General features: G+C 54.8%; 1 protein-coding gene across 8 annotated transcripts in view; it reads right to left on the bottom strand.

Moving 5' to 3' along the window:
- FARP2 (FERM, ARH/RhoGEF and pleckstrin domain protein 2) overlaps positions 1–23,358 on the bottom strand; it is an 81,732-nt gene that overhangs the window by 30,085 nt on the left and 28,289 nt on the right. For 7 of the 8 annotated variants that reach the window (XM_074364738.1, XM_074364742.1, XM_074364740.1 and 4 more), the window contains exons 3-8: positions 15,254–15,358; positions 14,396–14,438; positions 13,415–13,493; positions 11,212–11,309; positions 9,541–9,655; positions 5,065–5,212 (exon numbers count right to left, since the gene is read on the bottom strand). In XM_074364738.1, coding sequence (XP_074220839.1) covers positions 5,065–5,212; positions 9,541–9,655; positions 11,212–11,309; positions 13,415–13,493; positions 14,396–14,438; positions 15,254–15,358 — 588 coding nt within the window. Of the gene's footprint in view, positions 1–5,064; positions 5,213–9,540; positions 9,656–11,211; positions 11,310–13,414; positions 13,494–14,395; positions 14,439–15,253; positions 15,359–16,021; positions 16,135–23,358 lie in introns of all 8 variants that reach the window. The other variant, XM_074364745.1, reaches the window with a different exon arrangement.

Here is a 23,358-nt window from a genome sequence, read left to right as displayed (position 1 = left end):
AGAAGTTTTAAATGTGCTGAAACATTTTCCTGGCATTTCTTTTCTGTTCTTGACTCTCATGACCACTTACTCTTTTCCGCGAACCCAAGGGGAGGGGGGCTGATGAAGGTCTTTCCCTTCAGAGATACTGAGAAAGCAGCTCGGGCGGGGGGGGGGGGCTGCTAGCAGGGATGCGGTGAGGGTGGGATTGAACGTCCCGGCGGCGGACAGCGGTGGTGAGTGCACAAGTCTGTGAATACACCAGTGGCTGAATCGTACTTTAAAATGGTCAATTTTATGTTACGTGAATTACATCTCAATTTAAAAAGTTCCCAAGTGAAGAGATGCCCTCAAGATCAAGATGTAAATACAAGGGTCCAGGTGGGAACCAGGGCATCCTCGCTCCTAAAGCCGCCCAGACATGAAGTAACTCTAATCACTACTCAAAGTGAATCAAATGCTGGAAGGTTTACAACCAAGCTCTCAGATAAAGCAAACAAAATAACTAGCACACAAAATACCAGGGGGAGAAAAGGGACACCCTCCACGACCCCAGCTCTCAACTCCGGATGTCAGGGGCCAGAGCACAGGCTTGAATAAGCAGGTGGTCGCCAAGGAGGCCGAGGCCGGGCACGTCCTCCCGAGATGCAGAAGCGGCGGGAAGACGCCGTGCCCAGCTGCTTGCCTGCTTCCCCATTTTCTCTTTTGGTCAAAGGACAAAACTCCTGTAGCGCAGGATTTCAGCCCTGTTACAGATCAAAAGCAGAGACACAGAATCCAAGGGCCCCGGACCCTCCCCTGCTGTCTCTCTGGGCCCTGAGGTGTTAACAGGCTGTGGACACTCAGAGCGCGGCTTTCGTTCTGGGGTGTTACCAGGTAATGGACGGCACGGCTCTAAGCTCCAGATACGAGCTCCAGATACGTGCAGGGCCCCCGGGCCCACCTTGGGTCAACCCCCCCGGACTTGCCCCGTCCGTCTCCTCACCCCTGCTTCTAAACAGCATGTTTAACGCTGCTACTGCGGGGTGGGCAGAGCTCACAGGTAGAGCACGCGCCCAGCACGTGGAAGGGCCCGTGGTCAATCCCCAGCACCTCCACAGAGAAAGAAAAAAAAGAAAGGAAAAAAGAAGCTGTTACTGCACCCTGCATTTTGAGATCCCCCCAAGCTTTTCACCCCAGCACGACCTCCAGTCCGGCTCTCCCCACACTCCCTCAATTTCTGGTAAATCTTAGATTCGGCATTTGTATCACTGACCGTGTACGTGCTGCCTGCAAGCTGAGCGTGGGGGGTTATAACCAATGCACGTTTTCCTCCTTTAGCTCTAATTTCCCTTGAGTTACTGCCTCTTTTCACTTGCTTAACTTCTGACATACCTGTCACTAATTCAGCCCAAAGCTTCCCGACGAACTTTACCTCTGCAGTGCGCCCTAACACAGGAAGGAGCCTGCCCTCCATTTCTCTCTGGGGGGCCCTCCTGGAGCGAGTCTGGTTCTCAGGTTGGCGGAACATCCTTGCACCGGAGCCCCCCAACTCTCCCGTAGATGTGAGCCCCCCCCCGGCCCGCAGGGGTGAGCCCCCGGCTCCCAGCCACCGCCCCCCCACCCCCGTGCAGATGTGAGTCCCCAACGCTCAAATTGTTTATTCTCTCTTCCAGGATCGACCCTCAACCCTCAAAAGCATGTGCAGGAATTAAGTTTTTGAAACACTGCACGTCTGAAAATGCTCTCCTTCTCTGTAGAAGCCATGCTGCACCAGGCACCCAATTCCAGGTTGGAAAAGGTTTCCGTCCCCACTTGAGCCCCGCGCCCCGTCGTCTCCCAGCCTCCAGTCTGCTGTGGGCAGGCCCCCCCGGCCCCCCCGTCACCACCCCCTACAACTCCTCCCACCCTCCCTTCGGGAAGCTCCCCCATCTTCCCCGCCTCCTGCGGCTGATTCTGGCCTGACCGTCACTCGCTCGTCACTCGCTCGTTTCCCTGGGAGCCGTCAGGCACTTTCAGCCTGGGGACTGGGGCCTTAACTTGCGGAAATATTCCCTCATGTAATTTCTTTACCAGTTTCCTCCACTGCTTTTTGGCTCCTGCCTCTAGAATTCCTGGATGTTGTGGCTCCTGGATTGCTGCTTGAAGTTTTACTTTTCTCTCCCACCTTTCATCCTTTATCTTTCATTCTGCTTTGTGGGGTTTCCGCCACTTCACCCTTCAAACGCTGTGGCCCTGCAGACTTGCTGCGCCCAGGCCCCGCCTGCCCCCATGCGGGTGCCCTGCTCCTGTTTCGGGAGGCAAGGTTTCCTCTTATCTCAGAAGAAGGCAACGCAATAACATGTTAACAAGGTTCGAATTCTAAAGGTACCAAAAATGAGTTCAGAATGATGAGTCCCCCCTCACTGCTCCTGAAAGCCGGGCAGTGACGGTCCTGGGGCGTTGCCCCGGGTGACACCAGCTCATTCTGCAGGGCCAAACAGACCGCGTGTATGCGCAGCTCCCCCTACAAGCGGCAGCAACCACATACGCGGCTCTGAACATCTTCTCCATTTGACGGCACGTCTCAAAGCAGATTGCACACGTCAGGATGGAGGGAGCTTCGCATCCTCCGGGCAGCTGCCCGACTGCCCCACAACACAGACGGACCCCCCTTTATTTACCCAGTCTCCCGAGAACTGAGGACCAACGCTCACTGTCGCATCAGGGCCAGAATACGGAATGGCAGGAGGAGCCTGCAGTCCTGCCGAGCGAGCGCCCCTGCCCTGCGCGGGCAGGACACGGTGTAAGGCAGCTCTCCTGCTCGTCTCAGATGACAAGCGGGATCCTGCCCAACAGACTGCAGCTTCTGCTGTTTTTCCATTTCCTCCGTCCCTGGCACAGTTTCTGCTTCTCCTGAGTCTCTTCTTCCCGCAGATTCCGCGCTGCCCTCCAGACACCATCTTTCCTTTGAAGAGAAGCGTCCCCCAGCTCCCGGCGAGCCCTGGCCACCACCTGAGGCGTCACTCGGGCGAGCCTCACAGTGGGTGTAAACCGAGGCACTGACGAGAGACAGGATGTCTGCGTCTTAAAGCGCCTCCCCCCGGACTGCTTGTCAGTCAAAAGAGAAACAGCAGTGATCACAGAACGGAGGAACCAGAGACCACGGGACTCAGAGCCACATCACCAGTGAGGCCAGACGGCGTCTCCGGTGTGACTCTGAGGAGGCCACGTCGTCATCTGGGAATGCGTCACCTGAATCTAATCGAGGAAAACGGTCAACAAACTGCAAATTAGGAACAACTTTCAGCACCGTCGTCATAAAGGACGAAGAAAAAAGAAGTGTTCCAGATTACAGGTGACCACAGGGATGGCCGCTGAACACCGCGCCTGCTGCTAGACCCGCGCCGCCCTGGAGGGCACGAGCACCACACGGGCGTCACCGGACAGCTGCAAGACGGGGACCAGCTCGCACGGCAGACGGAAGAGCTGTGTCCACGACAACTCGCTGCCCAGACCCTCAGGAAGCACAAAGTTCTTGGGGTGGGGGGCCCTGATGGGTGCGTCTTACCCCCAAACGCTTCAGAAGGCGCTGTGTGCGTGTGCACGTGTGCGTGCGTGTGCTGAGGCACAGGGAGTGAGAGCATGTGCCTCTGGGTGGGGGTGGTGACGGGCGAGCCTGGGTGACAAGCACGGGGGGCCCTGTGTGCTTTCCTAGTTTTCACCGCTTTTCGGTCCATTTGAAAGTGTTTTGCGTTGAAAGGCTTTAAGAGAGGTGGCAGGCACTGTGGGCCGGGGGGACCAGGGCCCGTCCCCGAGGGGCGCCCCACTGTCAGCACCCACGGGGACCCTGCCGAATCGCTCAGACTTTCTGGGGCGCAGTCAGCTGGCTCCACGGGGCCGAGCGGCCCCACCGCCTGAGTCCGGGCTCTCCCTCGACCCCTCTTCCGTGAGCACCACATCTCCACCCGCCGAGCAACGGCGCCTCTTCCAGGCGATGGCACTGCCGTGTGTCAGCCCGGCTCGGGGACACGACCCGGCCGCCCTCGGGTCCTGCCAGCCACCCGTTTCCAGCTCCCACACTTTGCTGACATGCCCGGTTCTCTGTGGTTCCTTTTCCGTTCTTTTGTTCTCACTGACGTCGACTTAAAAACACTCCTTCAGTGTCATTCTGGCGGGAATTTTGAGAGAACAGAAGCGAATTCAATCTGCATCTTTAATTTCAAGTCTCTGATCCCTTGCTTTCACAGTGCCTTCTGGGTACAAGTTACTTGTTCTTCTCTGGACTCCGAGGGGTGTGATTCTGCCCTCTGTGCAGTGAAGGAACTACCCCCGGGGGAGCAGGCGTGGGCGCCCTGGCCACTACCAAGCGGCCTGGCTACCGTGTGTATGTCACACTTAGGATGAAACACAATTAACATTCTAAATGCAAAATCAATTTTTTTTCCTAATAGGAAATTGAAATTTGATGGGAAGATTAAAAAAAAGAAGGGAAAAGAAAAAGAAATCAAGTATCCTTGGTCAGGGAGGCCTGCGTCAGACCCGCTGTTCCAGGGGCTGGCGGGGAAGGCGGGCCTCAGAGGGAAGGGCTGAGAAGCAGGTTCCTGGACGCTGAGACCAGACTGCCTCCACGGCCCCACTCAGCTGGGTGCAGGGCTCAGGGGCCAATGCCCAGGCAGCTCCAGGAGGGCCTGGACCTCCGGGTGGAGGGCTCCCAGCTCCTCACGCCAGAGAGCCCGGCACACACGCACCTCCCTGCAGACAAAGCCCCGCAGTCATTTCCGTACCTGTTCACCTCCCAAAACCACCCGCACACGTCACAGGAGCCCACCCTGACCGCCACACACGCCAACGCCCTCTGCGTTTCCCAGTCTGTCCTCTCTGAGCATGTGCATGGTGACTGGGCCGTGGTGGGACCTCTCAGGGCAGCAGCTCCACACCCGGCTGTGGACACTGCCCCCGGAGGAGCCGGAGCCCCGCTTACAAGGAACGGCGGATGTGACGGTGAGGACGGGACGAGAAAATGACTTCTCTGCTGGGCAAGAGGGCGGATCAGAGGATACGTCCAAGATCTGTTCCTCAGAACAGACTTCCCAACGTGAGGAAACCACCCCCCAGGCCCCCTACCTGGAAGACGAGGACGCCCGTGTGGGAGACGGCCAGCTTAATCTGGGCCCCCTCCCGGTCAGAGGCCGTGTGAAACCTGATGCCGTACATTTCCAACTTTCGGGCAATTTCAAGCACCTGGAAATCCGACTCAGCAGGTGTCTGGCCCCTGTAATAAAGGACAGCATGGTCACAGCACTGAACACAACCTCTGAACAAGCTGAGGCCGTCACGGGGCAAGCGGATGTGACCCGACAGAGCAGCGGAGCAGACCGATCAAGTAGGCTCAGGCCCTCAGCCGGTGGGTCGCTCGCCGTGTGGTCACCAGCCCACCCCGGGCGGCACACCGCGCACACAGGCCAGAGCCGGCTGCCACCCGCCCCCCGCAGCGCGCCTCCTAGTGGGGCGAGTGCTTCCTCTGCCGCCTCAGGTGCTCAGCCTCATGCTCCTGCCCTCGCACTGACAAAAGTCACGAGCAAACACTGCACACAGTGGAAGCAGCGTCCACAACACGAGTATCTCACTCAACCCATTTCAATACTTTAAAAAGGTGTTTCCCCCACTCCTGGGCATATAACCAGACGGAAAGATCTACTTCAGAAAGATACCTGTGCCCCAGTGTTCCTAGAAGCACTATTTACAACAGCCAAGACATGGAAACAACCTAAACGTCTGTCGACAGATGACTGGATAAAGACACCATTGTGGTGTATTTATATAATGGGATACTACTCAGCTGTAAAAAAAGAATAAAATAATGCCGTTTGCAGCAACATGGATGGACCTGGAGACTGTCATTCTAAGTGAAGGAAGCCAGAAAGAGAAAGAAAAATACCATATGAGATCGCTCATACGTGGAATCTAAAAAAAAAAGCAAGACAACAAATGAACTTATATATAAAACAGAAACAGACTCACAGACATAGAATACAGACTTGTGGTTGCCGGTGGGGAGGGGAGTGGGAAGGGATAGACTGGGAGTTTGAGGTTTGTAGATACTGACAGGAATATATAGAATAGAAAAACAAGTTCATACTGTACAGCACAACGAAATACATACAAGGTGTTGTAGTAGCTCATGGGGAAAAAGAATATGAAAATGAATATATGTACGTTCACGTATGACTGAAAGATTGTGCTGTACGCCAGAAACTGACACAGCATTGTAAACCGACTACACCTCCATAAAAGAAAAGCTGTTTTCATAATGTACAACTGCAACCATTAGAAGATACTTCTATAAAAACGAAATTATGAAAATGAAAAAAACCATCAGAACTGGCTTTACACACGTGGCGGTGAGCACTGCGCGGCCAGCCCGACCCCCGTCTGCGGGGTTTTTCACGAACTGCTCTTCCCTCTCCTTACCTCTGAACGCCCGAGTTTTGAGATCTGTAAGAAGTAACACGAGTGCTGGGGTTAGGCCATTCCCAGCGTCCACCCTTTGCGGCTGACAGACACCTATCACCTCACACTCCAGTACGTCATCAGCAAGGTGACGGCTGCACTGTGCGCACCACACCTCCCCCACCCGTCTGAGGTGGGCGCTCAGTCGCTGCCATGTCTCTGCGACTGCACACAGCGCTACTACGAGCGCTGGGGTGCACGCGTCTTTTCAAATCAGTGTTTTGTTTTCTTCAGATTAATACCCAGGAGCGGAGCTGCGGGACCACGTGGTAGCTCTGCTTCAATTTTCTGAGGGCCCTCCACGCAGTCTTCCAGTGGCGGCACCAGTTTACACCCCCTCCAGCAGCGCACAAGGGTCCCTCTTCCCCACGTCCTCGCCAGCACTTGTGACTTGCTGTCTTTCTGAGAAGGGCCGTTCTGACAGGTGTGAGGTGATGCCTCAGGGTTCTGGTCTGCATTTCCTGATCATCAGCGACGCGGACTGTCTGTTCCTGTGTCTGTCGGCTTCTGTGTATCTTCTTTAGAAAGATGTCTATTCAGAGCCTCTGCCCATTTTTCAATCGAGTTGCTTTCTTTGATGTGGAGTCATATGAGTTCTTTGCACATTTTGGACACTAACCCTTATCAGACGCGTCACTTGTGAACGTGGGCGCCCGTTCAACAGGCTGCCTTTTCATTCTGTTGGTGGCTTCCTTTGCTGAGCAAAAGCTTTCTAATTTGATGTAAACCTATTCATTTTTGCTTTTGCTTCCCTGGCTTGACGAGACAGAGTTAACAAAATACAGCTGACCCATGAACAAGTCACGGGTCAGGGGCACTGACCCCTTGCACGTAACTCACAGTCGGCCCTCTGCACCTGTGGTTCTGCGCCTGAGAGCTCAGCCCCCCTTGGGCCAGGGAGCGTGTGCTGTTTACTATGGAAACAGCCCGTGTGTAAGCGGACTTGCCCAGTTCCAGCCCGCGCCGCCCCGGGACAGCCGTGCTGCCGAGCCCTGTGCTGTCCTCTGGGGGCTTTGCGGCCTCGGGGCTTCCGTCTGTTTGGAGCTCATTCTGCAGGTGGTGTGGACAGTTGTCCGGTTTGGCCCTTCTGTGCCGAGCTGCCCAGTCTCCCGGCGCCAGTTACTAAAGAGGCTGTCTTCTCCACGTCGCATTTCTTTTTTTATTTTTTCTGGGGGGAGGGGGGTAGTTACTTTGGTTTATTTATTTATTTTTAGAGGAGGTTCTGGGGATCGAACCCAGGACTACACCCTCCCCCCATCGTGTCATCTTGCCTCCTCTGCCGTGGATTCACTGACCACGTCACGTGTGGGTGCACTGACCCGTGTGCCTTTCTGTGCCAGTCCCAGGCTCTGATGACTGGGGCTAGTAGTTCAGTTTCAAATCAGGGACAGTGACACCTCCTGCTGTGTCCTTTCTCAAGACTGTTTTGGCTATTTGGGGTCTTCCATGTTTCCCCACAAATTTTAGAATTATGTGCTCTAGTTCCGTGAAAAACACCACTGTATTCTGACAGGGACTGCACTGAATACACAGACCTCCTCGGGTGGTGTGTTCCTTTTAACAATACTGCCTCTCCCAGCCCAGGAGCCCAGTACATCCTTCCACATGTCTGCTGTCCAGGCTTCAGAGCTGATGCCGGAACGGGCTGTATCTGTGGTTGCTGGGGTGGAATGAATGCCTTCTGTCCGTGAGAAGGAACGAAATTTGGAGGGACAAGGGCTGAACGTTATGGACTCAATGTTTTTCCCCAAAGTTCAGCTGCTGAAGCCTCGCCCCCCAAGGTGATGGTACTTGGAGGTGGTGCCCTCATGAGGGGGCTGGTGCCCCTCACCCCTCCCGCCTGGGGAGGACGCAGCGGGAAGGCAGCTGTCCACAAACCAGGAAGCGGGCCCTCCTCACCAGGCCCAGACCTGCCGGTGCCTTGACCTTGGGCTCCAGCCTCCAGAACTGTGAGAAACGAGTTTCTGTCATTTAGAAGCCACTCAGCCCACGGCGTTCTGTCGTAGCATCCTGAAGGAATTAAAACGCCAGCTTTCACATCTTCTTCTGCAACCTCGAAGGTCCGACAGAAATACGGTCAAAGTCAAGGAAAATAGCGTCTCACTTGGTGATTGTGAGGGCGTTCCCACCGGGTCAGGGAAGAAAACTATAAACTATGGAAGAAGTCTGTCGTGATTAGAATGAAGGTACGACACTGTCCTTTAACCAGCTACACAAAGAGTAATTAGAAGAGATAAAGATGTGCAGCAGATTTCTGAGGGTGGCGGCAGACGAGCCGGCAGCCGGATCTGAGCCCAGAGCAGGCGCCTCCACGGGGCTCTGCCTCCCAGCGTCGTCACCCGGCTTCTCCGCCAGCTCCAGGCTGGCCAGAGCTTTGTGAGCAGCCGCCTTAAGACAGACAGACAGACAGACGCACACACGCACGTGCACACGACCAGGCGCACGCTCCGGCGCTGAGCCGTCTCGCAGGCCTGGAGCCTTGCTGCCCCCATGGGCAGGCTCTCAGTGTAACTGTGCAGACCGGTCACCCTTCCCTGACCTCACCTTCTGAGCACGTGAGCTGCATGGTCACTCAGGAGCCCCCAGACACGCTTCCTTCCATACCCCCCGGGAACTGTGGGCTGAAGCACTCGCCCTTGGTGTCCGCGGCACCCCCACCCCGGCTCTCCTCCCTCCTCTGGCTGCTCACTGCTCATGGCGTCCGTGGGTGCCCCTCCCCTACACGTCCTCCAAGGGTTAGCCCAAAAGGGGTGGGTGTGGGGCTCCGCCCTCTGCCCACCCCCCCAGGTAATCTCACCTGCTGCCCTGGAGGGACCCTCCCCAGTGCAGGCTGTACCCCAGCTCCATGTGTCCCATCCCCACTCCAGGCACAAATCCCACCCAGGTGACCGTCTCCCCAGGGACAGGCAGGTGGCTCAGGCTTGCCCTGGGGGGGGGCCCCCCCGCTCGGCTGGTCAGCGGGGTCTAGATGGGACACTCGGAACGCTCCTCGGACACCACACTCCCCGGGCCCCGCCGAGACCGCGCCTCCCAGGGAGTGAGTGGGAGTCGCGCAGAAGCCTGGTGGCAAAGGACGCAGAGCCCACTCACGCGTGCTCGCGGTGCAGCGCCAGGATCTTCTCCAGGGCGCGCTCCTGCCCCGGCAGGTACTCGTGGGCTCTCAGGTGTGCCCGGTCCAGCTCTTCGTCGTAGTCTCCGATCTCCGCTGAGACAGGAGGAAACAGCAGTTTTAACTTTTAAGCAAAGATACGGGCACTTGTACGTGCAGACACATCGATTAAAAGTAGGAAAAACTATCCTAAACCTGTAGCAAAACAACGTATCCCTTACACAAACACAACTCGGCTCTACCTGCCCCGGATTTCACAGCCTCGAAGGCGGGGCTGGGGAGGCGGAGAGGTCTGTTCGCGAGTCTTGCTGGCGAGACCCCAGGGAGGTGGGCGCTGAGGCTGTGTTTTAACCACATTGGGTCTGTAAGTTCTCTCCAGGCACTTGTGAGCAGGATAATGCCCTTTATTTTGTTTCAGGAGAATGTATTTTAAACCGTTTTTTCCTTCAGGGTCTCTCAAATCCTTGAGGAACAATGTCTCTTTCTGATTTCATGCACTTCAAGGCTACAGGTTTTAAAAATAGTAGTTGAAGCCCAGTGATCTTACGCGATACACTTCTGTTTTGTGGCCACCTCAAACTCACAGGGAACTTGCATGCATGGCGCCACACTTTAGCAAGTGTTTCCCACAAAACAGGACTCCCGCCCCCTCTGGCCACCGCGCGAACAAGGACAGGCCCACCCCACCATCTGCGCTGCTCGGAGCCTCAGGCCCCTTCTCGCCCGCCAGCCGCCGCCGGCTGCGACCCGCACAGCCCGGCCCCGGATCAGAGCCACTCCCTGTGCTGGCTGTCATGTCTCCGTGATGCCCCTTGATCTAAGCACACACTTCCCAGGTGAAAACTGCGGAGGGACGAGTTACTGTAACATAACTAAGCTGCACACAAGCCCTCGACAAGTGGCCCTGCCAAACGGGCTTGCGCTGAAAAGGCACCTGTCTCCCTGCGCAGACCTCAGGCCACACAGGCGGTAACTAAGCCACTTCATGCCGCTGAGAGGAGCCGCCCCACAGAGCAGGACGGCCAGCCTCCGACACAGCCCGCCGTGTGGGGAAGCCGTGTCAGGGCGAGGACCAAGCTGGCTGCAAGTTAACCCGTATTGTCACAGGTTCCTGAAATCCGCCAACTCCCTACACACACTTCCCGTGTTCAACTTCAGAAACAGCAGCTCCCTGCTGGGAAGCCGGCTCGGCAGGTCCAGGGGCAGTGGCCACCTCCTTCCTTCTGTCCCGCTGGGAAGGCTCCAGACAGCCCTGGCCCGACTCACGCCTGTTTCTCAGCCTCATCCTCAAGGTTTCTCCTCCTCAAGGTTTGAAAGAACTGTCATTCTTGACACACCTCTGGGCTGCCTCTCTCTGTGTGACACACTCAAGGGTTTTCCTTGTCCTTCAGGGACGGATGCCTAACTCGTCACAGAGGGGCTGGGACATTCACCTCGCTCCTGGAGGGCTGAGTCGTGGGACAGCCTGGCTCCTAGCCTGGAGGTCTGCAGGCACCAGTGAGCCTTCAGAGCGTGTCCACTTCCTAGGTGGGGAAGTCGCCCCTCGGCTTGTCAGGGAAACACGCACATCCGGCCGCCCGTCCTCTGCGCTGGTTAATGGACTGGGCAGGACACCCTCCCACCCCCACCTCGGCCCCGGGGGAGGCGCTCACACTGCAGGAGGTGGGACGTGAGCAAGGCAGCCGTGCTGTCCGTGCAGGTCAGACGCTCCTCCAGCAGGTCTCTCTTCAGCTGCAGGGCAAACAAGTATCTAAAAGGAAGTTCAGAACAGGGATCAGCTCCGAAGGCTGCACGCACTTCACACGACACGCAGCCCTGGGTGGCCCTGGAGCAGACGGGGAGCAAGGGCAGGGCCAGGAGCCTGGCGCCCAGAGCCGGATGTGCGCCAGCCCACCCACTAGGCTGTCTGCGGACACACCTTCGGGGGAAGCTCACAAACTCGTGCAGCCTCCGTCACACACACACACACACACAACTGCCCCTCGACTGGGTCTGGAGCAGCAGAGACACAGCCTAAAACGTGGCTGTGGAATTTTAAGGCATAATAATAATAATAACGGTAGTAACTGGCTAGGAGCTAAGAAACAGCGCTCCTGGTGGGAGAGCACCTCGTGGGAGTGAGACAGACAGGGTGCCTTGAAAACTTTCACTTGTTCATTTATTCGGTCAACAAACGCTAACTGAGCACACGTCATGCTCGGTGCTGTTCTCGGGCTGGAGACTCGCCGGTGAAGGGGTCCCCCTGCCCTGTGGGGCTCGCGCTCTCGGGCGAGCTGTCAGTGTCTCCTGCACGCCCTTAAAGCTGAAATGTGCGCATCCTCTGACCCAGGCAAACCCACTTGATGGACGTTCCCTACAGAAGTACTTTGAGTCATACAGACTCGTGGACACAGATCTGTATTTGTAGCATTAGAACAGATAAAAACGGGAAATAATCTGCATATGCGTGACTAGGAGACTGGTTAAATCAATCCGGTCGCAGCCACACACACTAACAGAGAGACTCCACGGCAACGCTCTGGGCGTGTGGGTGAAGAAGTCAGCCCGCAGCTCTGCGCGTATAGTCTGATACTGGCTTGTGAAATAAGAACTTTTTAAAGCCCGATGTCTACTCGCGTGTTGCTGAGAACTCATCTAGAAGACCCCCTAAGCGTTGCTACCTCACAGGGGGGCAGGGGCGAGGACGCTGACTCTCTACGTGGCTTTAAAGTTTCTCTTCTTTTACCAGAAATGTGTAGTTTTTTTTTAATTTAAAAAAAAAAGAGGCCTTCTGCATACTCACGGCTGGGACCCGGCGCCCTGAATCAGGTGGCCCTCATGCTGCTCGTCACCGTCTAGGGGTATCTATTTAAATGCGGTTCCCTTAAGAGGGACTTCTGGGTAAGTGTCAGGTATTTAATGGACTATGAGGTAAGTCCTGTGCTCACTCATGAAGATACCCTGAAGTACTTGGGGTTCAGCGTCTCAGCTGCAAACATGAGGCTGGAGCAGCGCGGGCCCTGCGTCCCCCTGCCGCTGAGCCCGCAGTTCTGTGATGTTGAAATGACGAGCAGAGACCCTCTGGGAGAAGTCGAGAGGCCTGTGGGACTCGGCCGTGGACTGGGTTTGGCCAGGAAGCCGAAGAGCTGGTGCTCCCACTGCATCCTCACGGCTCTGACAGCTTACGTCTGACTCTGGGTCTCGAGTTCATCTTAGGCTTTTATTCTTCATGATAAAATCGATACGTAGAACACAAAGAGAAACACTTCCATAATCTCACTGCCCAGGCAAAACCACTGCAAACACTGTCCTCCAGTCATTTACCCAAAGAACCACCTGTGGGTTCAGAATAGCGGCACGGGAGAGGCCACCGACGACGCTCCCGCCCCAGATGCTCACCAGGATGCTCCCACTTGGCGCTGCTCCCAATTCCGTGTACTTTGTTGATGGAAAGTAAAGGTGTGGGTGAAATTCCTATGAACCTCCTGCACAGGCAAAATCCACACTCATCTGGGCAGTGTGAGCTCAGTGCTACCCTAACGCCCCATGTTTATCCTCAAACTTGCACCGCAACCTTCCTTCCAAGTCCTGTTTGCATTTGTGTTTGTCCGCGTTAATGGCAAAATGCTTCCTTTAGCTGTGACACGTCCGGTGGTTACAGTTTGGCGTGGACACTAGGCGCCTTCTTTGGATAAGTGACTCCCAAGCACCTGGAGTGCTGGTGCTGTGGGCGACACAGGTGAGCGCACCTGGAGTGCAGGTAATGCGGGCACGCAGGTGAGCTCACCTGGAATGTAGGTGCTGCGGGCGACACAGGTGAGCTCACCTGGAGTGCAGGTGCTGTGGGCACACAGGTGAGCTCAGGATGCTCCTTACCGTGTGTATTCTTCTTGCAACTGACCCGGATCAGGTGGGAAAAATTTCACTGCCAGGCGAAGCACTGTATTCTTTGGCCCTATTTAAAAAAAATTGAAACAACACAGATAAGGTCAAAATCTGTATTTGCTGTCTTTCTGCATATCCTGGTGGAACTGAGCCAGCGCTCTCAAAGGCATTGCAAAGCACATCTTCTCAAGTAAGATGACATTAAGAAATTTCCTAGGCATGAAGTTATCAGTCTTAAGTATTAGTCACAAACATCAAACAAAAATTTAAGAACTTTTACATTAAGCAGAGGCTGATAAAAGAAACCCTAAAAACAAGCAGAAAACTACACATTAAAATCTTAAAATACATTCCTGCTTGTATTTCAGGATTAAAGAAGCTAAGGGGTCTGCACTGTAAGTAGCAGTAATTTTAAAAACCACTATTGGGAACCCTATGCGCTCCGCTGAGAGGGCGAGGCTGCTGCCACCGCCGCGCTGAGCCAGGGCCACCCGATCCCTGCAAAGGGGGGCACAAGACATCAGCTCGTCTGAGTACTCTGCTTTACTGATGTCCTCTAACGACACAGCCAGGCACCTTCGCCAAAAGAAGAGGGCTGTTTGGCTAAACGGGCCTTAGTTACTTATCAGCAAAAAGCTCCTTGCACACGTCCTCCCTCCTCAGCTATACTAACAAAGTCACAGGCGAGGCCAGACAGCTAGAGCCTTCATCCCATGTGTCCTTCCGTAACCCAGGACCTGCACACTCACTTTTGCACAAACAAGGTGAGAAGCAACATCCAGCGTGTCCTCGTTTCCAAATGAGAGGCGAGTAAGCTGGGACTGAGCTGAGGCGCTGCCCCGCCCCCCTCCACTTCTCGCAGTTTAACCTGAACAGGGGGATGACTTCACTGCTCCCCAGACAGGTGACAACGACCATCTTAACAAAGCATCTTAACTGAACAGAACTTCAAAGAGTTAAAGAAGGACTTACTTCGTATTTGCCTAACGATGGGTTTCATGGGTTCCAGCCAAATCTAAAGAGGATTTAAGAAAAGATATCAAACCCATTAAATTATTTCTCTATTTAATAAGTACAATATACAACACAAAAAGATTTACAATTGAGAGACTCAGGGCAGGAACATTTGGGCCTTCACTCTTGCGCACACACGTGTCCAGATGAGACACGGGAGGGCAATGCGTGCTTGGTGGGGGGGTGTGGACGCGCTGCAAACTGCCGCGCAGTGTCGCAGGGCCAGCCATGCGCACAGCAGTACCGAGGACTGTGTGTGTGTGTGTGGGGGGGCGGCGGGTGGGTGTATGTTAGGACCAAGCCAACATCGGGCACCCTCGGTGCACGCTGCCTGCACACAGAGCAGGCTGACGTGCGGGCCCCGCGGGAGAGGCTGGACCGAGCTCTGTGGTGCTGACACGCTTTCTGAACCAAAGAGCTGATCTGGCTTCTTTAAAACAGTTCCACCCACAAACCTCACGGCTCCCCACTTTTCAGGTTCATCTATTGAGTCAAATGAGGCAGAACCAGTTTAGTAAAACTGCTCAAAATCCACTGACGTGATCATCACACAGGGTGCACCAGAGGTTGCTTTTATAACTTACGAAGAAAGGACTTCCTTGGCACGTGGGCTGGTAGACTGAAAACCTCCAGGGAGGATGTAAACTCAGGCTTAGAGAAAAGGCAAGTGTACGTAAAGCGTCTCCGTGGCACGGCTCTGATTATGAGACACCTGTGGCACGGCTGCAGCAGGGCCTCGGAGGTCTCTGCGCCATGGGAGCGCCGGGACCCGCTACAACCTACGCCCGCTCCCAGGAACAACCCCACAGCACCTACCCAGTGGGCCTGCGTGCTCTGAAACTCCAGCCCGAAGTAGTCACACTCGATCAGGCTCAGGCGTCTCCACACGTGCGTCAGCAGCGCCTGCCCGCCGCACCTGGGCTGTGGAGAGACCGGGGAGAGAAAGCACGGTGGGGGGGATGACGCTGAACCGCGAAGGCCTAGGCCACGGCGGCACAGAGCCACTTCCCACACGTGAACTTTATTACATCTAACTTCTTGCTTCCATTTCCCAGCTAGTAAGATTCACAAGTGGTCACAAAGCGAATAAAGGAAACTGAGGCTCTTCCTGCTCAGAGACTGATGCTGAAATAAAGCTGGAAGCTCCTCCGTTTTACACTCTCAGTGTGTCTTTAGTCACACCTCTTTGTAACAACTTCGGTCTCAGTAAACATTTTTTCCAACAATCCTGATATTCACTAAAAAGGCGAGTCTCACAGCCCGCGTGTGCATAAGATTCCAGGGAGTGATTCAGCACGTGGTGGTTTTCACACGCGTGAGAAGGGCCCAGACTGCACGAGTGAGGGGCAGCCAGCTCTCCTGGCTCACACTGTTCACAAAAATAAATTCCAGTGGACTACAGAGCAGAGTAAAACAGTGGAAGAGTGTTTCTATAATCCTGGGGTAAGTGAAGTCTTCCTAAAGCACAGTGCAAAGGCAAGACTGACAGATTCGGTTAAAGAAAAATGAAAAATTCTGACTAGAAAGACGTTGAACAAAGTTACAATCTGGAATCAAACTGTTGAAAAGCCATCAGAAGTGCACCTGGGCCCGTATGTGTCTGCAGACACACCAGTGGAACAGAGCAGGAGGTGAAGAAATGCACCCAGATACATAAAGCAGCGGCGTGTCGGGTAACAGCGACACTTCAAATCAATCTGTGGAAGGAAAACAGATTACTCAATAAACATTGTTGGGTATCCACCTGGAAAACGTAAGGTTGCACCCTTACCCCACACAGTAACTCCAAGATGAATAAAATATCTGAACACAGAGCATCTACTCATCAATGCACTGCAGTGAGAGAAACCTGTTATTTACACGGTGGGGAGAAAGCCATCTCAGGTCACTAGGGCAGCTGAAAGCCATCACGGGAGGCTCCAGAGACTGAACGGCCCCAAAACGTCTGAAAGAAACACTGTGAAGTCGAAAGACTTCTTCAGAGACAGACGGGGGGGCAGCATTTTACAGCTCACACCACAAAGGGCTAATACCTTTAAAACACATCAAACTGCACCCGAACAGGAAAAGAACAGGCTGCTCACAGAAGCCAGCCCTAAAGGGCGTTCAGAGGCCCAGGAGCAGCTCACCGCGCCACGGTGAGGGGTCCGCAGCCAAAGCCACACCGAGGCCCCACTCTTCGTCTCCCGCACAGACAGAACTCAGGGAGCCCCGAGCCCGCAGGGTGGGGGGCGCAGGGCACAGGGCTTCCCGCGTGGGCTGGGGGCGCAGACCCCCACTGTCTCCGTGGGGGCCAGGTTGGGACCACCTACTGGCATTCAAACGTCCACACCATTCTCTGACAAATTTCACTTCTAGAAGTATGTCACAGATGCAAAACCACGCACATGGAACAGCACTCGTTACCATAATGTGTGCAACAGCAAACAATCAAACACCCCCGCCATTTACGGCCCAGGATGGGGGTGGACCGCAGCGCCTCCCGCGGCAGGACACTCGAGCAGTTAGACCAGGGCTGCTCTCTACACTCTGAAGTGGAAAGAGCTCCAGGATGAATGTGAAGAGGAAACAGCTGGGGGCGCAAACGCGCGCCTGCCGCCTCCGTGCGGGAATAAAGTGTGTAAATATGCAGGAGAGCGCCGTCGGGAATGCACGCTCTGGAGGGGCCGCCGTAACCAGGGCTGCCGGCTGGTTCCAGAGAACTGAACCACAGGACCGCACATCCTTTATGTGTTTTGAAATTTGTATCATGAACATGTAATAACCTATTTTCTAAGTTTATGTAATTAAAACAAATTCTCAAGGCTGAGTATGGGTGGGGGAGGGGACTGTACACGAGATGCAGATGTTAGAACCCAGGTGGGGTCAGGGGTCCCCCCTTAGTGAAGGGGGGTGGGGCGGAGTGGGTAAAGTCAGCCGAGACAGCAGCCCAGAGAAGATGCCAGAGCAGCGATGGGGAGGGTCACGGAGGGCCACAGCCGCCTGCCCTTCCCCGAGAGGTCGGGACAAGGGAGTTCCCTGGGGTCTCTTGGGCACTGATCCCGTTCCCGAGGGCTCCTCCCTTCACAGAGTCACAGTGGGCTAGGTTTCAATGTGTGAATTTTGGGGGACACACACTCAGTCTGTAACACCCTGCCAAAAGCGCACGGCCGGAATCCAGCCACAAGGACAACAAAGTCACCCTGAGGCTCAGGTGCAAGGTAACTGCTGTGATTTCAGCAGCATCAAGGTCATACGTCGCACACTGAGGACCAGAGAGGAAAGACCTGACGAAGTCCTCTGGCACAAAGGGCACCAGTGGGACCAGGGTCCGTGTTAGTGTCGTGGACTGTCCTGATGGGGGGAGGGTTTGTGGGAAATCTACTTGAAGCGGAAGGGTGCTGAGGCACAGTGTTGGCAACTCACTCTCAAATAATTGAGGAAAAAGATTCTTTGCACTATTTTGCAACTCTTCTGTAAACTTGAAATTACTTCAAAATAAAAAGTTAAGAAAATTAAAAAATACAGAATCTTAGCAGCTGAAAACAAAAGAATCTAAACATAAACTGTTAGAATCAGTAAACGTATTTAGCAAAGTCACAGTATCCAAAGTCAATACACAAAAAGCAAATTCATTTCTATAAACTACTAAAACAACTAGAAAGTGAAATCTAAAAAATTACACTTACAGTAACAAAGAAAATAAAATACCCTGGAATAAATGGAAAGATCTGTAAGCCTGCTATGTTGAAAACCATAAAACGTTGCCCAGAAAAGCTAAAGACCTAAATGTAGGGAGGGAGGTTCTTCTCCCAGTCTATGCACCTGGTATGCTCTCCACGTAAGACGTCAGTTCTCCCAGGTGAGCTGCAGGCTGAAATCCCAGCAGCTGTGTCTGCGGAACCTGACAGACTCAAATACGACACAAACCCCAAAGACTCCAGCGCAAAGCAGCATTAAAGAAGGACAAGGCTGAGGACTTACACTTCCAGGTGCCAAGACTTACAAAATTATAGTTAACTAAGATACTATGATATTGGTGCAAAAACAGACCGTGAACACAAGCAAGCGAGTGTGGAAACAGACCCCCCCCCCACAGTCATCTGATTTACAGCAAAGACTCTACTGTAATTCAGTACAGGAAGGATGGTCTTGTCAACAAATGGGACTGACGGAAGTAAACATCCATATGAAAAAAGTAAACACTGACCCCTACCTCACACCACACACAAGTATTAATTCAACACAAATAACAGAAAGGTAAACCAACAGAGCTTGGGGTGGGCAAGTGTGCCTCAAACAGGACAAAGAAAGCTCGAACCACAAAAGAACAATGCATACAGTGACGCTACCTGAAAATCACAAACATCTGTCCATCAGAAGACACTGTTAAGACTGGGAAAAGGCAAGTCACAGACTAGAAAGTATTTGCAACACGAAAGTTCAACGAAGGCCATGAAGCCGACACACTTAGAGATCCACAGCTCATCCGGGAAAGGCAGACAATCCAATCAAGGACAAACAGGCAGAAGCACCTGTGTGGGCCCTTCACCGACGAGGACAACTAAACGGCCAGCAAGCCGGGGAAAGCTGTGCAGGACGGCACCAGGGAAACACACAGTAAACCAGACCCTCCAGGAGGCCACGCACAAAAGGGCGATGCCGACCGTCAGCAAGCAGGTGGGGCAACTGCAGGTCTGTATGTAGCTGGTGGGACAGTAAATCTGCCCGGTCTCCCGGGGGGTTGACGACACCCACCGCAGCCACACGCACACGCACCCATGACCCAGCCAGTCCAGTCCAGTCCTGGTAACCACTCAGCAGAAATCCTGTCACGTGCACCGAAAGACACGCTCCAGAATGTTCGCACAGCTTATTTACAGTAGGCGAAACTGACAAGAAGAGCTGAAGTGTCAGACGGGATGGGTAAATAACACACGGTTTGTGTGTGCGAGAGGACACAGCCCACAACGAAACCGTCGCCATGCGACCACCCTGACAGCTGCCGGCGTGCACGCATACGGCCGGTCACAGCGAAGTCTGGGCCCGGCAAACCGCTCATGGCTACTTGGGGGGGGGGTACCTGAGCGGGAGGGCATGGTGCACACATACGTAAAACTCACCACGCTGCACATCAAGGGCTGCGTGCCGTGCTGTGTAAGCTGTGCCACAGGAAGGAAGTCGTCACAGGGAAGGAAGAGGTGAGACAGCCCTAGGGAGCTCATGGGGCCAACCTTCCACCTTTCACACCAGCCCCTTCTGCAGAATCTCCCAGGGTCACGAGGCACTTGGGTCCATCACTGGACAATTCTGCCCGAAAAGAATTCCTATCTTTGGCCAAAATGTCTTTCCAACTTCTACCTGCCTTAGTCAGTCTCCTCCAGGCACAACCCAGTTTGTCAAGGCCCCTTTTAAAACAGTCACCAGAACAGAACACAGCCAGGCAGGTCAGTCCGGAGCTGGGCCCCATGGCAGACTCTACTCGACTCACCTGAAGCAGCCCCCCCTGCAGACACAGACCCCTGGAGAGCAAGACGCTGATCCATGTGAGCACGATGCCCAGCGTGTGCAGCCCAGCAGAGGCTACAAACAGATCGCTGTACAAAGTGCTCAACACAGGAGAAAGGGGGATTTCTTGGATTGTCTGTTTTGGGAGAGCAGAAACCATATTTGAATTTTGCTCAATAATTAACAACTCACCACACAGGGAGGGACTTTCATCAGAATGCGTTCTCCTCCAGGACAAAACACGAGGGGTTCCTGATACTTAAATTATAAAGAACTTCAGAGGCTCTCTGGCCCACAGGGTTGTTGGCGTGACAGGCACTCAGACGTCTGTCCCAGAACAAACGAGCCACCCAACAACTGGGCAGAAGCCTTCCGTTACGACTGAAGTGCTGAAGGCCAGCCCAGCGCAGCCTGTCAGGAGGCGGGGCCGCCGCCACGCAGGCCGCACGCGGGGAAGGCTCTCCGGCCAGGGGGAGCTCCGGGCCACTCCCGGCTGCCCTCAGGACCTCCGGCCCTCAGTGACAGACACGTATGGCTCTCGAGCACGTAAAGAGCTTTAGGAAGATGCTGACCGCTTATTTTCCAAACCTAAAGAAGACGAAGCTGGAGGAGACAGTCAGTCAGCAGCTTGGATTCCAGCCAAACACCAGGAAGCACTGATGGTCAAGAGGACGAACTGCAAGCCGGTTCTGGCATGCGGCCCGAGCACCCCAAACAGCACAGATGGGCACCTGACCGTGCCTGGTCGCTCTCCGCTCAAAGCGGAGGAGAAGCCGGGCATTTTCTCCAGGAACCTTCCGGCTCCTTGGTTTTATCACAAGGAGCAAGCTTTGCCACAGGCCGTAAGAGCACAGACTCAGAGCTGGGATCTGGGCTTCCCACCTGCTGGGTGTGCTGAGCCTGGGTTTTCCTCATTTGAAAAATAAATACCATTCCTACCCTGAAAGGGATTCCTAGGACTGTGATGAAATAAAGCATGGCAGCTGCCCTGCAGGACGCCTGGCTCATGACGGGCCTGAGGCCTCGTCTGCACACACGACAGGGTCGTCCTCACACGAACACCTTGTGGCCGTGCACAGAGGGCGGACACCAGAGGGCTCTGCGCTCACCACGGGTGCAAAATCTCTTCTCCAGAAGTGCCTGGGAAGAGGAGGTGGTTTCATCGGCCGGGAAGGAGAAAGGAAGCGGACGGGCCCGGCAGTGCTCGAGGACTCCGTCCTCCCGTGAACACGCACGTGAACACAGGAAACTCACCATCATTCCTATGGTGAATGTTCAGAGTACTTTCCAACATCACTTGGCAACATAATTTTCCATAGGTTTGTTCCTCTTAATTTTTTACAAGAGCTCGGTGACCAGGACCGGAGCTCACGAAGGTCCCAGCTCTGCTCTGTCCCTTGTATCTGTCACACGTCCACTTCCAACCTCTCATCTTCTACACCTGAAGTCTACCTTCTGTTCCTAAAAATGCAGACATTCCCTGCCAGCCAGACCGGAGAGCCCGCAGTACGCACCCACGGCGGCAGACGCCAGACGGGAGGGGACGCTGCCCGGGCCGCGAGGGCCTCGCTGCTGGTGCCGTCAACCACACAGCGAGGCAAACCGGCCGCACAACCCAAGTTGGAACCACGTTTCCAGCTCTGGGCTGGAGGGGAAGCAGCACCAGGAACAGCTAATAATCACAATGTAGGTTTAAACTCAAACTCCTTGTTGAGCATCTCCATTTTTCCACTCGGTCACGGAGCTGCGGTTGACTCCCCCAAGCTTAGACATAAAGCATATTGTTAACAACTCGCATCGACAGAAGTACCATTACAGACCTCGTCTGGATGGCAACAGCGGACAAAGCGCTTCTCTATTCTTCGTCTCTGCAGTGTGGGAAAATTCTCCTTGAAAAAGCCTGATTTGGTCCTTCGACTGGTTTGTTTCACGTGCCCCTTTACGAGTTCCTCTGTCGAATTACATCCGTCTCCTACATCTCTCTGGACGCCCACTCCCGCGACGGGACTGCGGCCTCCACTGCTGGCTGCGTCGCTCAGGCCTCTCCTGTCTGCTGCCGGGCTCCCCCGTAGCTCTGAGCTGTGTGTGGAAACAGTCTTGCGCGCTGGCAGGAAAACTGCAGGGACATTCATTCCAAGCTCTCTGAAAGGTCACCAACGTTTCTGACAGGCGCTTCGTCCTCGCTCTGGCGCCCGGCGAAGGCGGAGGCTCTCACGTCTTAAGCACTGTGTCAAGAGGTCTGCTCCCAGCTGCACCGACAGCCACAGCTGCCGTGTTAAATCTGAAGCATAAAGATGCGGCTGCTCCTCCCGCTTGCCCGGGAAGGGACTCTGCGCCCTGGAGGGAGAGCTGTGCTCCCGCGCTCCGTCCTCCTGGGAAAGGGCCCATCTCCGCCTCAGGACGTGGGCATGCGGTCAGCTCAGGCCTCAGTGGGCGCTCTGGCACCCCACCTCCTTCTGCAAGGGCTGCTCTTAAACTCCTCGAGGAAACAGCTCAACCCGAGCTCCCCAAACGTGAGCCTGTTAGTAAGGGGGGGAGCTGGTTACCAGTTACTGCCTCCCTGTCCCCAGTCCACCCAAACCCACCCTTCCTCTCCTTACTTTGTGACCCTGGGGCAGGACCTGAAGACACTTCTCTGCCCAGCTGGGGGATCCCACGGGAAGAAAGGACTTCTGTCCCCGGCCCTGGGCTTTGGGCTTTCCTCAGCAGGTGTGCTTCTGGCCAGGAGCACGCAGGAGGCCAGCAGGGCTACCCCGCGATTCTGCCTGGGCCCCTGCCTGCCTGCCCGCCCGCCTGCTCCAACGGCACCTTGGCCACGTCCACGTCCTCAGGCTGGGGGTGGCCTCTTCCAGGTGTGTCGGGGGGGCTCAACTGTACCCCTGTTCCGTCTCCTTCAGTGTCCCCCCCGCCCCTGGGGTTGATCCCCGTTACTAGTTAACAGTTACACTATTCGTTTCCCAGTTCAAGTGACTGGTGTATTTTGTCTCCTGACTGGACCTGAATAACTCAGTGCAGACCCTGGAAAACCCCACGGTGTGCACAGCCTTAACGTCTTCTGCCTAGAAGGGACAGCTCTAAAGCTGGGGAGAAAAGAGGCAAATCGGTAGGAAGCCTCCTGCAATCTGTCCAAATGCAAACTGTCAGCACAACTCTGCACCGTGACGGCAGCAGGAGCTGAGCACGACTGGTGAGGCTGGGACGTGGACGAGCAAGAATGAAGCGGGTGCCTCTCTCTTGCGAGTCCCCCACTCGAGCCCCCAGGCTCCTCAGGAGAAGAAAGCAAGCCAGCCTCCCAGCAGCTCTCACAGCTGGGGAAGGGGGTGGCCGCCCAAGAACGCAGCATCGGTGCTGAGTTTCCCCACGGGAAGAGGGGCCGAGAGGGGTTTCGGGTGTGAGACACAAGAGTTAAACGTGAAGCGCCCCTGTTAAGGTGA

Source organism: Camelus bactrianus, chromosome 5, assembly GCF_048773025.1.
Source record: "Camelus bactrianus isolate YW-2024 breed Bactrian camel chromosome 5, ASM4877302v1, whole genome shotgun sequence".
In the NCBI taxonomy this organism is placed as follows: domain Eukaryota; kingdom Metazoa; phylum Chordata; class Mammalia; order Artiodactyla; family Camelidae; genus Camelus; species Camelus bactrianus.
This window is presented reverse-complemented; position numbering and strand designations above follow the sequence as displayed.